The sequence below is a fragment of the Miniopterus schreibersii genome, assembly GCF_964146895.1.
Source record: "Miniopterus schreibersii genome assembly, chromosome: 1".
Taxonomy (NCBI): Eukaryota; Metazoa; Chordata; class Mammalia; order Chiroptera; family Miniopteridae; genus Miniopterus; species Miniopterus schreibersii.
In genome coordinates, this window is record NC_138101.1 from 155,878,213 (window position 1) to 155,903,357 (window position 25,145).

Below are 25,145 nucleotides of genomic sequence, written 5' to 3' on the forward strand. Positions count from 1 at the left end.
CAGTGGATCCAGAGTCCGAAGGTTCCGATTTGAATCTCATTTCTCCTGTTAACTGCATGATTTTGGACAGGTCACTGCTCTTTCTTGGGCTTTAGTTTCCTCAACTGTAAAGTGAGGATTCTCTTCAATCCCTAATACTACATGTGTTTATTCAAAAATTATGTGTCATGGACACACCAGTTACTAGGTATCTAACAGTCAACAGAGTTTCTAACCCTCTAGGCATTCACAGTGAGAGGCAGGCAAGTAATAAGAAATTGCTATTTATATCTGTCCCATTCATTTTACTACATTGTTTTGAGATACAAAGCAATTATATAAATAAAAAACAAACTATGTTTGATAAATTGTGAAGAGCTTTTAAAAAGGCCCAAACTTTCTACCCATACTTGATTCTCCATAAATATTTATTAAATTGTTCTTCTAGAATGATAATTTTATTGTGATATTCTTTGTGTGTTTGATAAAGACAGATTTATAGATTTTCTTAATTCATGAAAATGGAGTACTGTATATTAAAATAAGGTGACAAGCCCTGGCCTGGTAGCTCCATTGATTAGAGAGTCATCCCAAAACATCAGGGTTGCCGGTTCGATCCCTGGCCAGGGCACATGCAAAAAACAACCAATGAATGCATAAACAAGTGAAGCAACAACGCAATGCCTCTCTCTCCCCTTTCCTCTCTCTTTCTAAAATAAATTTCAAAAAAAAAGTAAGGTGACATTTCTGAAGGAGACTGTCTGACAGGACCACCTTGATGTGGTTGTGTACTTTCTCTTACCCTTTCCCAAAGCCTTACCCACCTCTCTCAGCCTCTAACGCACACCATTCCTTACTTACTCCTGAAGCCCCTGAGCAAGATGAGGTCATAGATGGGATGAGTCTCAGGACACATGGGGAACATAGCCTGGAGTTTAAGTTATGCACATTTCTGCTAAATTTTATTTACGCTGAATATTTAAAAGTTCATTTCTTGAGCATGTAGCAATGTCCCTGTATCATGGTGCCCAGGTAAAAATGGTTCCATCAGAATGTCATATAACGGAGGGGATTTCTGAAGAGGAAGGGCCACAGGGACATCTGAATGTCATAGCACATATTATAAGCTAGACACACTCCATTGCGTTAACATTAGAATTCATTTTGAAAACCATTTCCAAGTTTTATTTTACTTTGAGGTGTTTTCAAAGCATCCCATATCATGAAAAAAATTTTGAGAAAGCTTAATTATTTGTATGACAAATGTTTACTATACTAAGCTCTTTAGCCCATGCCAAGAAATGTAAAACAAAGTTTTTGTTTTTGAGGAGTTTATAATCTCTTTGGGGAGAAAAACACATGTGTGCATACACACTTAGACACACACACACACACACAAAGATAAGAAACTAAGTATGATTAAGCATTAAGTGAGTAACTCATACCTTAAGGGTATAAGTATTTGATTTTGGGAGATTTCACCGTTCAGTGGAATTGTGAAAGAAGAGTTCATGAATGAGATGGAAAGTGGGTGTGGCCTTCAAAATACGAGATGAGTAGGAAAATAAAAGAAAAGATGAAGTGAGTATGATTTGCATGGGAAGAGAGGCAGAGGAAGGGTATTCCAGGTGAAAAGATACCACAAGCAAGGACTTGCAGGCAGAAATGAGCAGGGCACGCTGTGGGACCTGTATGGCCCCTTCCAGGTCAAATGGACTGTGTCTTGTTGGGAGCAGTGACATAGAGATTTGGGCAGATATGGAAGAGCCAGATTTGTGGCAGATCTTGCATATCAGTCTGGGGACTTAGGACTTTACCTTTCAGAGAATGGGTTCATTGAGTTTTAAGAAAGGGAATGTTGTAACTAAATCATGTTTTAAAGAGATTTTTTTCTTAAGGACATGCAGAGTGAATCAGTGAACAGAGGAAAACAGGCAACTCATTTTTCTGTTATTTTTCAATTTTTTCTTTTTAAGAAAGTAAATGTAAGGTATAAAGATTTATGATACAATGAACACCTATGAACCCACCTCCCACCCCTCTCGGAGGTAACACCATCGGGAGATTTTTGTTTGTCATTCTTTTGTGTTTTTCCATAGATTTACCACCTATGCTTTGCCCCTAAAAACACATTGAACAATTTTGTATCTTTTTTAAATAATGTAAAAAGAATCATTTTTATGCATTCTTTTGCAACATGCTTTTTTTGTTCACCATTATATTTCTGAGATTCACTTATATTGTTCTGTGTAACTGGAATTAATCTGTTTAACTATTGTTTCGCATCTGGCTGTTTCTAGTTATTTTGTTCTTAGAAATAATGCTGCTGGGAGCTGTTTTGTGTATTTCTCTAGATGCACTTTTGCAACAATTTTTCGGGATGTATTTCTTGGTGTGGAGTTGCTGGGTCATTGGATGTACACACCTTCAAAGTTACTAGATGAAGCCAAACGGCATTTGGTCTCTAAAGGTCTCTATCAGTTTCCATCGTCACCAGCAATGCATTGGAGTTGCACTGGTTCCATACCTTTGCTGACCATGGCTATTATTATATTGTCTCATTTTTGCCAGTCTCGTTGGTATAAAATGTTATCTCAATGGGGTTTCAATTTTCATTTTTTCAGTTGCTAGCAAAGCAGAGAATATTTTCATGTTTATTGGCCATCTGGAAGTTTCCAAAGTGCCTCTTCAGTTTTTTGCCCATTGGCCAAAAAACGAAAAGCAAAAACTGTTATATGTGATGCATGTATCTTCTTTTGGCTCCCTTTGTGTTATCGTTTGGTAAACATTCATTAATCTTAATGTATCAAATATACCAACAATGATTTGTGCATTTTGGGTCTTATTTAGGACATCCATCCCTGTACTGACAACAGGACCTCGAATGCTCAGCCTAAAAGTTTTTACTTAATTTCCTACTTTATTGAAAAGAGAAGTAAGACATGGCTTGTGTTTTAGGATTATGTCTAAAAACAGCCTAAATTTTGTTTTGGAAAGGACTCTAAGATAGGAAGAGCAGCCAGTTTCAATCATTTGCATAAAAGACAGAAAAAAGATTTCTAGAAATAAATTATTACAAGTCCCAAATATGTTGAATACAACTTTGATTAAAATTGGACCAGACACTGCCTACTTCAGTAGCTGTAACTTTCCCATAAGTAATTTTAAGAATAGCAAAGTACTTGAGTAACAGTCACCTTAGTTTATACAGGTAAGACAGTTGCATACCAGTTTCAAAAATTTAAATTATATCTATTCTTATTCTAAACCTTGTCTTCAGAAGGTAGGTGTTCATTGTTTACTAAAACGGACAAAAAATTCCTACAATATTTGGAGGTTTCTTTTCAAGTTCCAAGGACTATTGACTTGTAACATTGAGAAGATGAATCATTGTTAAAGGGAAAGCATTTATTAAGTGTTTGTTGTTGAAAATTGTACTTGTACAGTAAAGTTGTAAATTCTAATTGCAATAAAAAGTCACTTACTATGTGCTGATTAATCTGCTTACCATGGCTTCATTCATCTAGTTCTATTTAAACTAAATAGACTGTAAAGATTCACTTAAAGTTAAGAATATAGCTAAAGGCTTTCTTTCCTCCTTGTAAGAAGCCATTTTACTAGTAAAATAAAGAAATAACTCTAAAAGATCAACTGTAAAATATAATGTAGATCTCATTTTCATTCAACAGATTGAAAATCGAGGGATGGGCAAAGATATAGCAAACAAATGTAAAAGCAGAGGTGGTGATATTAATAGTACATAAAGTATAATATATAAACCCAAAAGCATTTAATGGTTCAAAGAGAACTGTTTATTTTGATATAAGATTTAGCTCATAAAGAAGTTGTAATAGTCATAAAAATGTATGCAGAAATAATTATTAGGCTTCAATCAGAGAAGCAGAATCACATATGTGTGAATATGTATATCTATACCTTTATCTATGTCATGTATGCATGTATATATACACACATGTGTGTGTAGAGGTATTTATTAAGGGATTTGACTTTATGTAGTTGTGGGAACTGGTCTAACAGTCTCTTCTAAGACCGTTGTCTTCACTTCCAGTGGTTGGAGGCTTCAGGTCCACAGGGCGGGCAGCCAGGAAGAGAAAATGAACAAAAAGTCTGGGAGAACAGAGCAAGCTGGGGCCCACTAGCACAATCAGGAGTTCGCAAGGCCAGACTGACCCCAGCTGAGACCTGTGTCAGTTATCTCTTCTGACCCCGGAGGTATGAATGTGCTGCAGAAGCTGGGATACTTCGTGGAATTAAAGCCGCCTAGCACAGGAGTCAGAGGAGCTAACGGTGATCCAGGGGAAGGTGGAGCAGTTGCAACGAGGTGAGCCAGCAGACAAGGGCAACATGTCTGAGCTACAAAACGGTCCCTGCTTCAGTTCTGTCCCCTGCATCTTGAACAAGAATTCTCTGGTGGCTCACCCCAACCAGAAATATACAGAAAAGGGAATACTGGGAAATGCATTCGGCCTAGCCAAGTTGACACATTACAAAGCCACCATAAACAATATACCATAGACATATATTAAGCAAATCTTCCAATAATACAAGGAGAATTTCATCAAATCACTATCATGGTTAAAGATTTGAACAAACTTTACTTAGAATTTGATAGGGTAAGTGTGGTCAGCAGAAGTTTAAGATGGTCCACAAGTCCCCCACCTTCTGGTGTGTGTATACTCTCTGTAATCCACTCCCCGTAAGAGAGCCAGACGTGTACATATAATGGGATATCACTGCTATGATTATATTGTAGTATGTGGCTGAAGAGAGTTTGCAGATATAATATAGGTCCCTAGTAGCCTTTGAATTAAACAAAAGAGTTTACCTTGGGTGGACCTGATCTAATTAGCCATTAAAATGGACTGGGCCATTCGTAAACTTAGACTAAGAGACTTGGAATTCTGAAAGGGCCTATGAGGGGGTCACATGGCAAGGAACTGAAAGCAACCTCTAGGCGCAGAGAGCAGCCCCCAACCAACATTTAGCAGGACAATGGAAACATTCTTTCAACAAGCTGAGCTGATTAGAAATGTGTTTTTCTCTAGTTGATCCTCCAAGTAAGGACATAGCTGACCAGCACTTCAATTTCTCAGCCAGTAAGATCACGAGCAAAAGAACCATTTATGCCATGCGAGATTCTTGGCCCATAGAATCTGTGAGATAATAAATTTGTGTTCTTTTAAGTTGCTAATTTTTATTCAACAGTAGAAAATCAGTACACTAGGTATAGCAAAGTAACACAAATTTAAATAAGTATTCTTCTCGACTATATGAATATATAAACTTATGCAAAGCAGAGATATTCTTCAAAAGTTTGCAGAACATTAATAATCTTGATTATATATTAGGCCACAAATACATTTTCAATACATTCATAATATTTGAAATCTTACAGTATAGTCTCTGAATATTCTACAATAAAGCTGATTGAAATAATAAAACTGTTTGGGGGATTTGCCAAGGGAGAGACATACGAGGCTTGTTGAGAGTTAAAAACAGATTTATTGAAAATCACCTGGGTGTAGGGCTCAGTCGGACTGGAGGGGGAGTGGGGAATGGGGAGTTGGGTAAAGAGTTCAATCTTTTTGTTCTTTCTGTGGTTCCTGGAGTCAGGTACAGATGTTCTCACCGGTCGTTTGTGCTTTGGCAGGGGCTTGTGGTCACTTTGTGGTTTGTAGGTTGCCAAGTTCCAGAGTCCCGTCCCTGTTGGTTGCCAAGTTTCTGCTTTCTGTGACTACTAGTACCAAGATGGCAGTTTTGGACTCGGGTTGCGAGGGAACTTGGGTTGCCAGGGACCGTATAAAAACTTTTTTGGACACTATGTTTTAAAAAAATCACACCGACAAATAGCTAAAAGAAATCAAACAAATGACAGATTTTCTGAGAATTAACAAAGAGACACAATATATCAAAATATGTTGATACAACTAAAGCAGTACTCAGAGGAGTATTCGAGACCTTAATTACTTCTATAAGAAAGAATAAAATTAATTAATCAGTAAACTTAAAGAAAGAAATAAAAACACTAAAAGAAATTAAAATAAATCAGGAGAAATATACTAAGAAAAATAAGAGATTAGTCGATTTTAAATAAAACAAAACTATAATTGACAAAAATCAAGATATGTTTCTTCAAAACCAGCAATAAAAGTGATACACTTCTGGCAACTGAGACCAAGAAGAATAGAGAGGAAAATATTAGTAAATAAAGTTTGAAATGAAAAAGGATATTTTAAATTGTAAGCTACATCTGTATTAATAATTTTGAAAATCTACATTAAATTTTAAAATTTCTAAGAAAGCATAACTGACCAAAATTCTCTTAAGACCTATAAACAACAGTAACTATAGTAGATATTAAAACATTTTTGAAGATCTACTATCCAAAGAGGAGCTTGGCTCAGATTTGTATGTAAATGGAGCCTATTAATTTTTAGGAAACAGATAATTTTTGGATTATTTAAACTTTCATAAGATAGAGAAATATGTAAATCTTTCCATTTTATTTACCCATGACTAATATTAGTCTGATATCAAAGTCTGAAAAATAAAACACAAATCATCTATTTATAATTTTACATGTAAATATCCAAGCTAAAAAAATAAAAAAACTAAATATTGGAAAATTAAAATACAATTTTTTTACTTATTAATAGTATAATGAGTAACAAAAGAATATTTGAAATGTAATATCGTCATTAAATATTCAAAAGACATTTGATAAAATCCAATATCCATTCCTGTTTTTAACATAATATCTCAGTAAAACAAAAACAAAAAGTCTTAGCATGATAAATAGGAAACATGAAACTTAATGAATGAACCACTAAAAGGCATTGTCTTTAAATTCAAAAACAAAGGAAGCCTGTTTTCATGATTATGATTCAATATTTTTTAATGATTTCCATCCATACAATAAGGCAAGAAAAAGAAAGAAATAGGAAAATTAAAAAGGAAGGGAACAAATAATAATTATTTATAGTTCATATTATTCTACCTCAAAAGTCTAAATAACCAAGCATGTTAGGGCTTTCCAAGATTGATATTAACAGAACCATTCAAACTGGTTTTGGCCCAGCCGGATTGGCTCAGTGGTTGAGCGTCAACCTATGAACCAGGAGGTCATGGTTCAGTTTCTGTTCACGGCACATACCCAGGTTGTGGGCTCCATCCCCAGTAGAGGGAGAGCAGGAGGCAGCCCATCAATGACTCTCTCTCATTGATGTTTCTATCTCTCTCTCCCTCTTCCTTCCTCTCTCTGAATTCAATAAAAACATACTTAAAAGAAAACTGACTTTGAAAATATGAAATATTATTGGTTTACATAACTGCAAGCCTAGAAATGGAGTGGGCCTCAAGGTTGATTGATTCGGTAATTTGGTGATATCACTAAAGGCTCTGGTACATCCTGTCTTCATGCCGTGCTAGTCTCTGTGTCAGCTTAATTAGAAGACTAGTTCCCCCACAAGACTGTGGGAAGGGTGTTTGTAAAACTTAAGGCTATTTTTCTTGTTATGTCCAAGGAATGATAGAAAATGGTGTCTGTCTAACTTTCAAAAAAGTGAGAGATTCCTTTCCAAAGCCCCAGAAAGCTTCTTCTCAAACACCATTGGCCCAGATTAATTTATATTATTCCTTCCGAACCCGGCATGGTTTCAAGGGACGAAAAATGATTCTGATAAGTTTAGACTAATCAGTATTTACCTTTAAACCTCGATAGAATCTGTGTTCCACCCAACACCTATAGTTGCATAGAAAAAAAAGGTAGCTGTTCAAATGAAAATCTGATGCTATTAGAAAGAGGGTTTAATAGATGCCAAATAGGCAACTAACTGTTCGCAACAATACCAACTACAAACCTATTTGAAACTATAAGAAAGTTCATGCTCAGCAACTCCCACCCTCTAACCACTGAGCCACATAGCTCAAAGCTTCAATATTATTTTTTAACTGTTAGATTGGGAAAAGATGGAAAGGATTTACATTAACCAATATTGAAAAGAATGGGAGAAATAGGTAATTTTTAAATACTTTATATATATATTCTCTGACCAGTAATTCAACTCTTAGACAGCTATGCTAAGAGATAATTAAATATATACATAAGGATGTTCATTTAATGAGGGAAAATTGGAAACAGCCAACAGTCTATAAAAGAAAACTTGTTTAAATAATGGCATATTTATGCATTGGAATATTGCACAGTCATTAAAGCATGTTATACATTGGCATAGAAAGATAAATGGGATATTTTAAATGTAATATATACTTTAGGATATATATATAATTTCACTTTTAGAAAAATAAATATTTATATAAACACTGCAAAAAATTCTGGAGAAATGTGTTGTTAACTGTGGTTATCTCTAGGCTGGCATTATGATAAATTTTTTGTTTTAATTTAAATACTTTTTAATTATTTCTTTTTCTTTTTTTCAATTTAATATGATTTTATGCTCAAGGGGAAGTAGTTATTTCTTCCCCAAGTAGAAAAGAAAGTGGAGGAAACAGATAAAATGGTTACCATGAACCAAATGCTTGTATGCCCGCCAAATTCATATGTTCACGCCCTAATCCCCAATATGGTAGAATTTGGAGGCAGGATCACTGGGAGGAAATCAGTTTTGAATGAAGTTATAGGGGTGGAGTCCCCATGATGGGATTGGTTCCCTTAAAAGGGAATAAAGAAACCAGAGCTGTCTCTAGCCCTGGCCAAGTGGGTCAGTCAGAGCATCATCCCATACCCCAAAAGGTTTCAGGTTGGATTTCTAGTCAGGGCACATACCTAGGTTTTGGGTTCAATCCCCAGTCTGGGTGCATGTGGGAGGCAACCAATTGATGTTTCCCTTATATTGATGTTTCTCTCTGTCTCCCTTCCTCTCTCTCTAAAATCAATAAAAATATATTGTTAAGTGAGGATTAAAAAAGAAAGAAAGAAACCAGAGCTGTCTTTAGCCATGTGAGGAGACAGTAAGAAGGTGGCTGTCTGCTAGCCAGGAAGTGGGTCCTCACCCAAACCCAACCGCACTGGCACCCTAATCTCTGACTTCCAGCCTTCAGAACTATGAGGAAAAAATGTTTATTGTCTAAGACACCAGTTTATAGGTCTTGTAGGCCAAACTGATTAAGACAATGAAATTCGAGGTGAAGTAACTTTGAAAACATATTTTCAGGATAAGTAAGACTTGAGCTTGTGTTAGACCTTGGGAAAGAAGCCAACGTGGGAAGAGATTTGGGAGGGTGAGGGGAGCATTAACCAGCCAAGGTCTCAGAGGGACTGGAATTGTACACCAGTATCAGGGCTAACTTCAGAAAGAAGAAGGAAAGGACAAAAGGCCAACATAAATAAAGTTAGGGCATCTTTTTGAGGAGGGACACAAAAGGTACTATAGCCAATGAACCCATGTGTTTTCCCAATGGATTGGGAGAAAAAATCATCAGCTGAGTAGGACGGTTGGGAGTAGGAGCTGGAAGGGTGTAGAAGAGGTATATTGCTGCTGCACATAATGAAATATGCATGGTGTCTAAATTATCAGTTATGCTTGTGAGATATTCCTGAGCTTCATCCCAGATCTACCAAATCATAGTCTCTGAAGGCGGGTGATCTTAATGTACCCTAAAATCTGGAACCTTTGAAACAAAAGGTTAACTAAGGCTATGAGGCCACTGCTGATGATAGGTCACAATTATTTGAAATAGAGTCAATTAATACATTTATATGATTTTCTCCAGCATTACTTAACAACCTGGGAAGAGAATATTTGAGAAAAATCAATGGCTGGGTATACCCAGAGTTGAGCTTTGACAATGTGGGTGTAGAAGTTAAGTCAATGGATCAATGGGAGTTCAGGTGCTGGTAAGAGCCTTGTTAACTGGGGTAATCACAAGGTAAGAACGGGTGGAGTTGGACTGGAATTAATGAGGAGGGTGTGAAGCAGCTTTGTGAAAGCCAAAGAGGGTGAAATGCAAGCACTAGATGTTTGGGTCAGTGAGATGTGTCTAGTGTAAAAGATTTTGAAAGAGATGGTGACACAGTCCCAACTGTGGCCATCAAAGGAGCTTCTGAACTAGAGTGGAGATAAAGTTGACCCCAGTAGAAGAGGTGAGAGAAGTAAGGTCAGAGTGTGAGATGGTTATCCTTATGAACACCAGGTTTGTTGGATCCTGTGGATGGAGGCAAAGGCGGTTACTCAAGACCAAACCAGATAGTGAAAAAGAGAATGTTAGGGTCAGGGTGGGACAGAGTCAGAGGAACTAAAGAGCTGGGTAGGCTAGTCCTGGAGATTCAGCATGACATTGCACCTAGGGGAGCACACTTTTAAACTATTGGTGGCAGGATAGGTCAATATGTTGGCAATGGACAATGACCTCTCAGATATCTTTGTGGTGATGGCTGGAATTTTAGTTCAGTACTTTGTATAATACTTCTATTTTACTCTATGATGTATTCATTTGGAGGTCTTTGACACTTGGACTATATAATTCCTTAATAGCAGAGGTCTTTCTCTTCTTATTTAAGTTCCCACTGCTTAATACTTACTGTGCCTGACATGTGATAAATACTCAAGAAAAGTTTTTTCTGGATGAATGCATGAAAGAAATTAAGCATTGCCTTATTTCCAATAGGAACTGTGGCATGAGAGTGCTTTGCAAAATCTCTTCCTGTCTGGAGGAGACATGCTATTCATTGTCTGCCTTCTCTAGATGCTTCTCTAGATGTTTTGTTTGGTGGTTGGCTGGGGAGTGTAAGTTATGTTTGATGATGAGTTGTTCATGGTGATGGAAGTGAAAAGTGTGACTGTTGTTTTGAAGATAGAATAAAGGGAAAAATGAAGATTTCATTCTCCTCTACCTGAGCATGAAATGATCAGCCTCTGCGCTCTTCAGACTCTTTCCCTAGGTAACCTCATCTTTATTCATGGTTTCAGTTATCACCTCTATGTGCATCAGACCTTCCCTCTGAATCCAGACCCTTATTATTTCCCACTTGACATCTTCTTTCAGAAACACCGGAGATCCCCTGAGGCCCACCCTGCGCAAGCAGAGATCCTGATCTCCCACTGCAATCCTGGTCCTCCTGGTCCAGGGTTTGTGCTGCCATTGCTTTGTACCTGTTCCCCAGCTGCCAGGAACCAAGCAATCAATCTCGATGAGCCCCTTCGCCTCATCTTCTATATCCAACCCATCGAGGCATCCAATTTAAGATACAAAGAACTCGAATCATTCTACTTCTCTTCATTGTCAGAGCCACCAGCCAGTCCTAGATTTCTGAAATACCCCACAATGGATCCACCTACGCCCACATGAGCCCCCTCCAATCCCCTCTCCACCTCATCAGCCCGGATGATCTTTTCAAAACTTAAATCTGTTGGTATCATAAACCACCTCAACAACTTATTGATTTTAGCCCTAAACTTGATTAACAAGGCTCAGTAAGGTCTGAGGCCTGCCCACAGCCTCAGGCTAGTTTTGCACCACTCCTTGCCTCGTCTGGGAGCCAGCTGCAATGAGTTTGTTTCACTCTTAGATAGGCATCATACTGCTCCCGTCCCCAGCCCCCACGGACTTTCTACATGCTCTTCCTTCCCCAGTACCTGTCATTTACCCCTACGCTTCCTTTCGATCTCATTTCAGACTTGATTTCTTTGGAGGAGCCTGCAGAGATCTCCCTGACCAGGTGAAATCTCCCTGTTATATTCACTAGTGTCCCCCAACTTTATGGCATACATTTCAGTTGTGATTCCATGTTTTTGTGTGCATGATTATTTCACTTATGTCTGTCTCCCTCACTAGACTCTTAGCTTGTGAAGGCCGAGAACCCTATGTATTTTTGCTGAGCACAGGGCGTGGCACATAATGAGTATGCCATAAATATTTCTTAGATGAGCAAACGGAGAGACCAAAAACACCTCTGTCTGGTATTAGCTATAGTCACAGCAATAAAGTTTTGTTTCTTGGGTCCATCCCCTGGGACTTGGGAATAGTGTGGTCGTAATGGACTCTTCTAGGCAATGATATCCATGATAACCTAATAGGCAGTTAAAGCCAAAATGCTTTATTCTTGTCCTGGCTCCACAGTGGTGTGCCCTTAGGCAAGATATACGTTTTTTAGGTCTAAACTCTGTGTTTTACCTACAGAGTAGGTGCCTCCTTTTGCCCTTGAACTTTCTTTTTTTATTATTATTATTTCATTTTGTTGATGGTTTCCTTTGCTTTGCAAAACCTTTTTTTTTAAACACTTTTAAAAATTTATTGGGGTGACACTGGTTAATCTGAACATATAGGTTTCAGGTGTGGGTTTCTATGTTACAAGATCTGTATATTGCTCTGTGTGAACACCACCCAAAGTCATCTCTTCCCCCAGCACCATATATTTGCCCTTGAACTTTCAACAGCTGTTTCTCTAGACCTCTCCTCCTTTCCTTTCAGCCTGCCTCCCCAGCTGGAAATGACTGTTGGCCTCATGCAAAGGTAGGGGAGGGCCTAAAGCAGAGCCAGTTTCTCTGTGGGAGGGTTGGGAGAAGTGTGGGACTGCCTTTGTATTCAGAAACAACTGCCGGATTCTATTTCTTCAGACAAACTAGTTTTGAAAAGAACAAGGCTTGAATATTTGACATGACAAGAAGCTAGTGCTAAACACTGTTGCCTGAAAGGAAGTAATTCATCAAACTGAAACTCTAGGAGCCCGGTTTAGGTGCATTTACCCCCTTTCTTGTTTAATTGGAGTGGCAAATATCCAGATTGATCTCTTCCTAGCTCGGTGATCTCTAAGCCGTATGAGTTTTCGGGCTGCTATTGTTTATTTCTATGTATTTTGCCTAAATACTTCATGGTAAATGAAGGGGAGAAACTTGGTTTTCAAACCGGAATGTTTCTTCGGAAGAAACTCAACAAGTTGCCTTCTCCACCTTTCTGACTCTTGGATCCTGAAACCTCCTCGCAGATGAAGCCTAGTTTCAGTAATTGAGGAGGAGATGCCACCCTGCTTTGGACTCTCAGTGTGAAACTTGCCATGGCCTCTGCGTGTGAAGTTCTCCATCCCTGGAATGGACGCAATGGCTCTTACCACTCTTAGGGACACGTCGTTAAATCACTGCAATGATATCAGAGGAAAACAAGCGTGATTCATCTCACAGAAAGACATCTATATTTTCTTCACATTCTCCAACTGATGTGAAAATCTTTCTCAGAAAAGCTGTATGTACACCTGACTTGACAATTTCAAACTGCACCACAACCACCCACTTCCGAACAGGAGGGAAAAAATGAGAAGCCTGCCATTGTGTAACCTAGAATCTCCTCTGGCCTGGAGCCCATCGCTGTGGTTTGGCAACACAATCAGCACATCTCTTTTTTCATCTCTTGAAGAAGAAAAAAAAAAGCCAACGGAGAGAGAGTACCTTGAGAATAAAGGTAATGATTAATCCATCAGGCACAGAAAGGATTAAAAGATCCTTTCGGGATTTCAAAGGCTTTATTTAACTCGCTGATTCCAACAAACAGCAGTGAACAGGGAGCGACGATTTCACCAGAAGAAGATTAAGTCACTGGCAGTAATTGGGACAGTGCGGAGTCAAATAATCTCAGAGATCTCAAGGAATTTATGAGCAGTTGTCAAAACTTCCTTTTACATGTGTGAGTGAAGTAGGGACCAGGAGAAGCAGGCGCCGGTGGAAAGAGTGGTCCTTGGAGAAGCCGCACGATGCAGCCTGAGAAGGGACAGAGGAGGAAAAGCTTCAAGCAGAGACTGATGTTGAAGAGCAGTTTAGCTAAAGAAACAGTCTCCGAGTTCTTGGGCACATGTATAATGATCGTGAGTATTGCCTGATTTTCTGAGTTCCAAACCAGTGATGCCTCCCTGTCAACCTGGCTGCTGGGGGAGAGTTTTGTTTTGGTTTCTTTTCGTTAAGTTTGTCACTAGGTTCATCTCTTCCAGGAAGCAGCAAGTTACTTCCAGGCTGTTTGGCTACCTAGTGGCCTCAATATTAGGTTTCCATTTACTCATTTCGTTTATCCACAAGAGTTGATGGGAGTAGAAGAGGGAGAATGACGTACTTTCTTCATTTGAGAGATTTACTCGGACTCTAAGATGGCTCTGTGGTTAATGTCAGACATGAGAGATTTGTCTCATTGATTCATTGATTTATACCCTGCTTGTTTCACACAAACATTGAGGTGACTAGGTCACTTGAAATAAGTATTGACAGCCAATAAATATGGATGGTGGGAAACCGCTCATTATTACAAGTGCTTGGCAAAGGTTGTGTTGACGGGTCACTTGACTCTTAAATTAAAAATTGCACTAGGTAGAAATTGTTTACTGTGCAATAGTCCAGCTTTGGTTTTGCATCTCACATACACACACACACACACACCCCGTAACTCAAGCTCATCTCTAAAGATCCTTAATTAGACAATTACAAGAACCTTCTATATATATGAGGGACAGATTCTAAACCTCTTGAGAATTTTATCTAGAGATCTGAACAGCTATTAATAAAAGACTAGAAAGTTTACTTGAGTGGCATGGGCTGTTGGTTTTTGTCTTATTGCATGTCCCTGCATTCTCTGGACCCTGAATTTTCAGTTGCAGCCAGACTATTTGTGAACAAAAAATTAAATCTGTGATTATTCTCATTTGTAGCAACTACTGATTTTAACTTGTTTTAAAAAGTAATCTCGTCAAGCATTCCCTACTCCAGGTATAAATAATTTTATTTTTCTTAAGGTTATAGAGAATTGCTCATAAGTTTTGTACATTAAAAGTTCTTTGGTAAGAAAAAAACATAGAAAGAAAAAGTCCTTTGGAATGTACAGTATGGTGACTACAGTTAATACAGTTAATAATACTGTATTGTATATTTGAAAGTTGCTAAGTAGATGTTAAAACTTATCATCATGAGAAAAAAACATATAACAATGTATGGTGATGGATGTTAATTTATTGTGATGATCATTTTACAGTATATACAAATATCCAATTATTAGGTTTACACCTGAAACTAGTATAATTATGTCAGTTATACCTCAATTTTTAAAAAGTTATTTGCTTTGGGTAAATACATGGTAACTTAGGAGAAATGAATGTGAACTCAGAAGCTTGAATTAGTGTAAAATGAGAGAGAGTCGTGTTTTCTGGTCTCTGACAGCTTCTTTTTATTGGGCTCAAGTATTTTCAAGGCGTTATGGGCAATTTCTTGCCCTCCTCCTGATCAGGTAGGGGAGATTTCTGAAGGAAAAGAGGCAACAAAAGCCCAGGATTCTTTTGACTTCAGTCATTGCTACTTGAAAATTGCCCTCAAGGAGACAGACATCCTTGGGTCAGTGTCACGTTGCTTGGCAGTTTGGTCCCAAAGAGGAAAGAGGTTGTCCCCGCTGGCTTCAGTTCCACAGTAATCTGTGGTCGAGAGAAAGTGAAGCAAGAGCCCTTACAGTTCTGAGTGTTCTGCACAAACACAGCGGCGGAAATGAAGCAAACATCCATTTTGCAACCGAAAAAGTTAAAACTGTCTCATTTCTTAGCAAGAACCTGTTTTGTGATTTCATTCTGTCTGGGTTAAGTAAGTGGAAATTGCTTTCAGCCATTCACTATTCTACTGTTAAAAACCAAAAACAGAATCCGACCGCGTGAATGTGAAGGTCTAATTGGCTTTATTAAGGGATTCATAAGTAGGGCAGCAGCCCATCTAGCAACTAGAGGGCGGTCCGAGGAGTTGTACGAAAAGGAAGGTTTTCTAAACAGAGGCGCCGCTAAGAAATGAGAGCGGATCCTTTCAGGCAAGGCCCCTTCCTTTAGGGTAAGGCAGGGTGTTATTAGGAAGGTCTGATAGAAAAGAAAGGGTTCTCTTTGGGCCAGGACACTCTCGTCTGGGGAAAAAAGGGAAGGGTTTTTTACATGCAGATCACCTCTTTCCATGGGTTGGGAGGAATGGAGAGGGCCCACAGGACAGGTTACCTTGCTGGTGCGTTGCCAGAAAAGTCCAGACTAGTTGATTAAAATTATGTTTCTGGGAGAGGATGGGTTGAAACTTCAGTTAAATCAGGTATTACATGTAGGTTTGGTATCATGGGCTTTCAGTACAGGTGACACCATTTTGGGCTGTGGTTTTCTGTTTAAAACTACTCAGACAGCGCTGACCGGGTGGCTCAGTTAGTTGGAGCGTCGTTCCATAAACCAAAATGTTGTGGGTTCAATCCCTGGTTGGGATGAATACAGGAGGCAACTGATTGATGTTTCTCTCTCACATCAATGTTCCTCTCTCTCTCTCTGCCCCTTCCCCTCTCTAAAATCAATAAAAACATATCCTTGGGTAAGGATGTAAAAAAGATTTACAATGGAGGGGGGACATCTCTGTAATACTTTCAACAATAAAGATAATTATTTTTTTAAAAAGAAAAGAAATTTTAAAAAACCAAAACACTACTCATACAACTAGCACTGTGTCTTCCCCTAGTATTCAAGATGGAAGCTAAAGAAATAATATCTTACTATTGTATGTTGCAAAATTAGCCTTTGTATCTTCAGCTTAATGCCAGTCCATTCCTGAAAGGCTTGATTCCATCAATGCTGTGTGTTTATTTAAAGCAAACCCTGATGAAATCTCTGATTGCAATTACAAACTTCAATTTTGTGGAGGCCTGTGGGGATGTGTAGACAGGAAGTTGCCATGCAAGCACAATCATTTCTTAATCCATAAATCTACATGGATTTGCTCAAAGATTTTCAGAGTAGTTGGCTCTGCTATATTAGAAAATGCATTTTGCCTCGCTTTCTCTAGGAAAAAGCTTTGCATTTTGATAAGGCAGAGGATATTCAGGACTCATTTGTGCTTCGTGTTTGTAAAGTTGGTTATTTCCTCAGAACCTGGGAGTCTGGGGCCATTCCCCACCTCTTCAAGCTACAAAAAAAATTTAAAAATTTTTTAAAAAGCCCTGCTTTTAGGGGAAGCCATTCAAACTCATTCTCACCATGGTGTAAATGACTAATAAGGCTCCCTGGTAGTATTAAGGGAAGAGATGGTCCATGAGAAATTCTTTGGAAACTACAGCTAAAAACAACAGTAATTATATCATAAGCTGAAGAACTAGCTCGAATTTGGCTTTTTAGGCACTAAGGTAGGTAGGTCTTTTTGTCTTCACTAACGTCAGGGAGGAGGTCTGCAAAGCATCTTATCACAGAGAAGAGGTTTGGAAGCCTTGAGCTGCAAAAGTGGGAACCATGTAGTAAGCCCCTACCATTCGTTAGCTTCTCTATGTACATTTGTTTAATCCTCACAACAGCTGCTTTAGGGAGGCTTTTATCACCCATGAACAGCTGGAGAAATGAGGGCTCAAAGAGGTGAAATAACTGGCAAAATCAGAAAAGCAGTGAGCTGAGGTTCTTTCTAATTCTAGAGCCTGCACTTGCCACACCCATTGCTGGAGCTGCTTTAGCAAAGTCCCCGATAGACTGTGAGACTCCCTCTGCTTGAACAGTTCCATAGAGTAGGGCCATCGGGCATGTGAGTTTAAACCCGTAAGCACCTGAGACCCACTTGTTAGTTAGACGCCGAAGCCAATGTCTGCTTTCTCTGAAGCTGCGAAGACTGCTCAGTGCAGGTGGAGAGGTAGGAGGTAAAGGCAGAGGGCAAGGCTCCGCTCAGGCCCATGCGCCTGGGCTCGTGGCCTGGTGATTGCAAACTGCACATTAAATACACACCACATGTAAAGTTCCTGATATAGGAAACACTCATTCAGTGCCACCGCCTTTTCCCCTTTCTCACTCCTTCCTCTCTTCTACTCTGGAGCCCTTGTAGCTTTTGAAAACAGCTGCTGGCCGAGATCTTGCAGGCTCCTTTCTCCAGCATCTGCCACAGAACTCTGCACATATATAAATGGGAGCCCATAGATGTGCATTGAATTTAAATCTCTTTTATTTTTTGCTGAAAGTTCTGGCACCTCCAGTCATTTCTCATGTGTTTACTCATCAGTAGTCTGTGTATGCTTCTCTCTTCAAATGTTCTTTGATACAGAGCTCATCCTCTTGGAGATGCTGAGGTCAGCCCAGCAAGCAGCCATGTGTCCACCTGTGGTGGGAGGGCATCCTTCTAGGGCTGGACTTCTGAGTAGGTGGCACCTACTTGTGTATTGGGGAGGGCCCCAAATTCTTTTCTAAACTGGTCAAGCTTGCACATTAGAGGTCTATTTTTTGGAATCTCTGAAAATGGGGGAAAAAATGTGAATACTTCTTTTTAAAGTAATATCGTTGATGTGTGTCCTGAAGGGAAATAGAAGGGGTAGAGGCCTGGGACAGAGGCTATGGACGGCATAGGGGAGTGGGCAGTGCAAGAGGGAAGGAGGAAATGAGATGAATGGTACGTGAGAAACTTCAGACCCACAGCATTTCCAGCGTCTGTTCTAGACTTTCTCCATGACTTCATGTCCCAACTTCTCTCACCCCTTGAGTCACTGAGTTCATTTCATTCTAGGAGGGTTTTCAGATAGGCTTCCTATGAAAATTCTAGGGCTTTAAAATTATTAGTACAAAGTGTGCTCAGATCTTGAAGTAGGCAAGGCCTATCCTATTTTAAAGAGCTTTTTAAAAAATTTTTTAATTTATTGATTGAGAGAGAGAGAGGAAGGGAGGGAGAGAGAGAGAGAGAGAAACATCGATATGTTTTCCACTTATTTATGCATTTATTTATGCATTCATTGGTTGATTCTTATATATGTCCTGACTGGAGATCGAACCCTCATCCTTGGGGTATCAGGATGATGCTCTAACCAACAGAGCTACCTGGCCAGGGCTCGTTTTAGGGAGCTTTTGGGGGGGAAAAATATATGGTCATAATTTAGAACAAAATAGGAAAGTTCTTCAAATAGCCAGTTCTTAAAGTAAGTCTGCTTTGCAGGGCAAAATTCAGGGCAGTTTCGGTCTATTATATTATTTAGAATTCCCAGATACTGGGAAGGCAGCTCTGAGACAGGGGTGGGATGGATGGAACTGGCCCTTAGAATTGATGGGGAAGCTGAGGCACAGGCTGGTGCAATCACTTGTCCTCTGAATCACAGAGGAGCTCAATTGCCCCACCATATGCATTTACTTGCCCATAGGTTTCCACTGTGCCTTTCCTCCAAGAAACATAGGGTGTTTTCTCACGTAGGTTCTTGTTTATTTTTATACCTTTCCTGGGAGGGAGGGAGGGAGGGAGGGAGGGAGGGAGGGAGGGAGGGAGGGAGGGAGGGAGGGAGGGAGGGAGGGAGGGATCAACTCCATTCTTCTAGATGGGGAAACAGATATAGCATAATTAGGAAGTTAGCCCAAGGTCACCCGGCCCATGGATTCGAGAACTGGGCTTGATATTTTTACTCCAGTCATTCCTAATATACTGTAATTTGATGAGACATAATTCTTTTCATGTGAAAGACCAAGAGAACATCACTAGGTTTATAGCATAAAATACATCAGACAGTAGAGGTGTCAAAAGATGATTATATAGACCAGACATAATCATAGCAGGGAAATTTTATTTAAAAACCTATTAGCATAGAGATTTTGGATCTCTTTATTACCTACAAACACCAGAGTTCTGAGGTGGCGCTAATGAACACATTGCCTCTAGGACTTCTATTTTCTATATTCCTCTTGAGACCACCCTTTGGCTCACAGTAAAGGATCTACAGGAAAGTGGGTCTCAAGAAACCTCATAACTCTTCTCTTGCTTTCTGCCTCAGCAGTCCCCTGCCCTCTATCTGTTTCCTCTCTGTTTGGCTCTAACTTAATGCTTCATAAAGCTTTGCCCCCTGCTCCAAGCCCGGGATGTTCAGGAGGAGGGTCCCCAAGAACTGGCTGTGTCAGTTTGCCAGCAGATAATAGAACAGAAGTCTCTGCTATCAGCAGTGCCCTGGCCAATTCTGGCCGCACGTGACTAGTCTGCCAAAGGTGTGCAAGGCTCCACCATCCTCAGGTTCTCACACGCCAGCTTCGGTCTCCACTGTCCAGCCCCCGTGTCTCTCAGATGAGGAAACAGAGACCCATTTGCCAACAGTTTCTATCAAATGCTCTTTCTACCACAGCAGGCCATCAGAAAGACCGTCCACAGTCAGTCCCTCCTGCTTCCAACGACTTTCTCATGATTTATGCCCACTACTCAGCCTTTCATGAATATGCACTTGTGTACTTGCCTGTTCTGTCTCAGCAAGGAAGTCCACGTTTCTAAAATCTGAATTTTATGAAAGAGTTAAACATGGAGGCCTCTTGCCCTGTACCTGAAGTGGGTGTAAAGGGGCCTTGAAGCAGGAGGTTAGAGAGGCCTGGTTCCCTCTTTTCAAGTGGTGGTGACGACCAAAGACAGTGAAGGGGTTAACATTTACTGAGCGTACCTTGTACCAAGACACTCATTCCTTGAAAAAACCTCCTGACCTAAGGGGATGGTTATTTTTTTACAGTTGAGGAAATAAAGGCTCAGTAGAATAAGCACCTTGCCCACAGGCAGGTGGGCGGTGGGGCTGGGGCTGGAGTCCAATCTCTGGTCTCTTCACTGCGCTGAAGTTACTTTCCGTCCTCCTGTGTGCTTTGAACTTCTACCACGGCTGCCGGTAACAATACATGGTACTGTTGTGTATGTTTTAAAAATTGACATGCATGGCTTCGTACCTTGTACACCTTGCACAGTCTGAGATTTTCTCCAGAAGACACTCTTGGAGGTTCAGCTATTTGGGGACATGTAGATGGAAGGTAATTCATTTTAGCCACTGCAATACGGCGGGTTTATCGATCCAGGGCCCTCGGGAACTGTTGTGTTGACTGCAATTTGTCACAGTTACCACCCCCGCTGCAATGAACATCTTTGTACGTGTCTCCTTATATTCGTGTTCCAGAGTTTCTCTTGAGTGTATACTTAGTGGGTTGGTGACCTCGGGGCTGGCATGCTGAACTAGATGGGTATTGTAAAGTTCTCCACAGTGGTGGTGTTTTTTAATCCTTACCAGAGGATATTTTCTTTATTGCTTTTCAGAGAGAGTGGAAAGGTGGGGTGGGGGGAGCGGAGAGAAAGAAAGAGAGAAACATTGTTGGGAGAGAGAGACATCGATTGGTTGCCTCCCAAACATGCCCCAAGAGGGGCCGGAGATCAATCCTGCAACCCAGGTGCCTGCCCTTGGCTGGAATCGAACCCAGGACACTCTAACCACTACGCCAAACCACAATGGTTTGAAATTCAAACTACCAGCAGCAATATGTGAGTTCCCATCTTCCACATAGTCACTAACCATGATATTATTCAACTTTTATATTTCTGTCCTTTGGAAACATAGGATAAAGTATTTCACTAGTAATTTTAATGAATTTCTAGTGCTGCTGATCGTCTTTTCATGGTCACTGAAACGTTAGATTTTCTCTTTTGTACATTGCCTGTTTATATCCTGTGCACATTTTTTAAAAACTGTCTTATTGGTTATAGGATATTGGTATTTGTTTTAAATCCAGATATTAAATATATTTTGTATTTTCTTATTATGGTTCAGTGTTTTGCTTTTTGTATTTAGGTCTTTAAATTATTAGAATTTATTGTGGTATATGATGTAGAGTGTCTCCTTACCTGGGAGGAGAGTCGGTGGCTCCAGTGCCACTTTTGACCAGTCTTTCCTATCTGTACCGATTGTGATGGCCTCTCTGTTACACACCAGTTCACTTATAAATGTGGTTGCAAGTCTGCTCTTTATTTAGTTCGTTTGATCTCTCTGTCTGAACCTGCACTGATGCCATAAATTTTTGTTATAATCACTTTCTAAATAATTTTTTCTGGTATTTTTCTTCCTTATTAATTTTTCAATTTTTGTCTTGACTGCTTTTAGCCTTTTATTCTTTCGCATGAATTTTAGGATTAGTTTATCAAGTTCCATAAATACTCCCTAGAGATATTGACTAGAATTGCATCAAATTTATGTATTATTCTGGATAGAACTGGTATCTTTCAAGTATTGAATCTTCTCACCCATGAACATGACATAGCTCTTCATTCATAGGCCTGCTTATTATATTTCTTCCTAAATTTTTTTAAGTTACTTGGTATTAATCATATATATTTTGTTTGATAAAATTCTAGGTACCTAATGGTTATTACTACTGTGAATGGTATGTTTTTACAATTATATTTTCTAATTGGTTATTACAGGGTTTAGGAACAATCTTGATCTTTATATGTTGAATCTTAAATTCAGCAAACTTGATAACTCTCATTAGTTTAAGTACGTTTATAGATTATCTTGGATATTCTATATAGATCAGAGCTGTCGAATATGATAACCAGTAGTCATGTGTGGTTACTTAAATTAAACAAATAAAATTTAAAAAATTAGTTCCTCAGTCTTACCAGTCCCATTTCAAGTGATCAAGAGCCATATGTATGACTACTGACTACAGAATTTTCCCTTGTTACAAAATGATCTGTTGGACTGTATTGATGCAGATACTTTTTCTGAGAAGATGAGAACTTTAATTTTCTCTCTTTCTAGTCATTAAATATTTAATTTTTTCTGTCTTATTATTGCAATTAAAACCTCTTGCGCCATGTTATAAGAAGCTGCAATTGTGGCATTCTCATTTTATTTCCAATTTTAAAGAATCTGCTTCTCATGTTTTACCATTAAGTGCAATAGTTCCTTTAGATTTTTGCTGGGCACTCTTGATTTGAGTAACAAAATTCCTGTTTATTCATTTAAAGCTTTTATTAGAAATGATCATTGATGTTTTAAAAAAATATCTTTTCTACATCTATTGAGATAAGCATTTGGGTTTCTTTTTAACTATTGATGAAGAAAATTACATTGATAAATATTTTTAGCATTAAATCGCCCCTACATTCCTGAGATTTATCCTCACCTAATCACACAGTGTTTTGTTTGCAATGTTTTATTAAGGATCTGGACTATAAATTATTTTTATTATGTCCTAGTCTAATGAAATAAAACAAACTGGAGTTCTTTCCCTCTCTTTATATTTTCTGGAACACTTTGTGTAAAATGAGGATTATCTGTTCCTTGAAGATTGTTTTGCATATGCATTAAAAAACAAGAAGTGAAGAGAAAGACAGGTGTGTATGAGAGATTTCTCTAGCAGTTAAGTCTAATTTAGATTTTCTTTTTCTTTTTTAATATATCTTTATTGATTTCAGGGAGAGGGAGAGAGGGGTAGAAACATCAATGATGAGAGAGGCATTGATCAGCTGCCTCCTGCACGCCCCCCAACTGGGGACCGAGCCCGCAACCCGGGCATGTGCCCTGACCGGGAATCGAACCTCCATCTCCTGGATCTTAGGTCGATGCTCAACCACTGAGCCACGCCCAACCGGGCAAGATTTTCTTTTCTTAATTCCACTTCGGCAATTTATATTTTTTTCTAGGAAACTGTACTTCATTTTTGTTTTCAAATGTAGTTTTTCAGGATTAATTGTTCATCTTCAATTTAAAGATTTACAATTTCCACCAGTTCTGAAAAAATTGTCAGCTTTATCACATTGCCTCACCCCAGTCTCTCTATTTTCTTCCTTTAGAACTCCTGTTAAGTTTGTACATATGCTTGACCCTCTCACTTTCTTATATCTCAATCACTCCTTCATATTCCTATCTCTCAGTCTCTCCATAATGAATTTTGTGTAGATGTCTCAAATCAATCTTTAAATTCACTAATTCCCTGTTCAGTTCTATTTAACTTCTGGTTAACACAGTCATTGACTGTAGTTTTATTAATATATTTTCATTTCTGAAAATATTAATATTTTCAAATATTAATATATTTTCTTTGCTGTTTGTTGGTTTTTTTAATCGTCTTTTTTTTTCCCTTATGTGTTTTTGTCTTGATCTCTTTAACTCACTAAAGGCTAATATATTTATGATATTTTATGATTATTTATCACCTCCCGGTTTATTTTATCTACTGACTCTCATTCACAAAGGATCGTTTCCTTTAGTGTTTTGTAAATTTATACTGTAAACACTTCAGGAAGGTTCTGTGGGAATTTCATATGCCCATGACACATTTACCTTTGCTTCTGCTAAGTTGCCCAGGGATATCACCAACCAGAAAAAAATTATCATGAAACAGAAAACTGAAAAAAGGAAATTGGTGAATGTGGGCTCCTTGCTGAAGAGCACTCTCCCTGAAGAATGGCTCTCCGCTCCCTTTCTCCCACATGAGACATATGACCATGAGTGACTAGGAAACCTCATGCTTTCCCTAAATAAGCTGATTCTCCAGCCCTTAGACGCTGAGTCAGTATCAGCTGAAGGGAGATTTCCCCTCAGACCTTCCCTTACTAGCCGTGAACGTGAAGGGCCAGACTAACCTGGAAAATTTCAGAGTTCCAAAGGACCTGGGGGAGAAAGTCTGTTCTGGGTCACTGACCTAAGGGCTGCAGACTCCTAAAGCCAAACTTGATTCTGCCAAACATAATTCTGCTTTTGATCCCTGAGTTTTCATTGTGACCCAGAAATGACCTTGACTTTCAAAGGGGAAGTACTTTTGTTTTCTACTTCCCAGAAGTGGGTTCGGTTGGTTTTACTTTAGTGACAAAGTTCATTGCAACATGTTCTCATTACTCGACAAGAAAGGAGAACATAGGAATGAGAGCAGAAGTTGGCTCATTTTTACTCATCAGCTTTGTGATGAAGTTATGGCATAAAGTGAAGGACAGGTGAGGAAGACAAGCCTCCTAAAAGTGAGATAATCAATGGAACTGATCAAAATGCTAACGCAGCCCAGCAGGGAAGGTTACTCCCATCGTCCCGCGGGCATCTTTTTCATGTCTGAGCTAGGATTGCTACCTAAAGCAAAGCAAATGTTTTAAGAGAAAATAATGCCAGCGAAATGTGCCCCCCAAGCCCTTCTCCAGCTTGATGGACTGGTTGGCCATGCTACGACACAGGCTGGGATGGCCTGTCAGGACAAAAGGAGGTGAGGGCTCAGTCCCTGGCAGACCAGAGTCAGCCCACATGCTCTAGTCTCTGCCTGAAAGTTTAGACTTCCTTAGGAGAAAACCTCCCCAAAATCCTCTGCCTCTAGCCACAGGTGGATGGTTAAAGAAGTTGGAGTAGCGATTCCACTTACGGGTATATATCTGAAGATAACCAACACTAATCCAAAAGAGTATTTGTCTGCATCCCTATAC

General features: G+C 39.2%; 1 protein-coding gene across 1 annotated transcript in view; it reads left to right on the forward strand.

Annotated features, from left to right (window-relative positions):
• Positions 1–13,318: 13,318 nt before the first annotated feature.
• Positions 13,319–25,145, forward strand: part of AQP9 (aquaporin 9) — a 39,952-nt gene continuing 28,125 nt past the window's right edge. Inside the window, exon 1 of the mRNA XM_081151587.1 lies at positions 13,319–13,813. Within this exon, the coding sequence (XP_081007713.1) occupies positions 13,703–13,813 (111 nt within the window). The 5' untranslated portion in view covers positions 13,319–13,702. The remainder of the gene's footprint in view (positions 13,814–25,145) is intronic.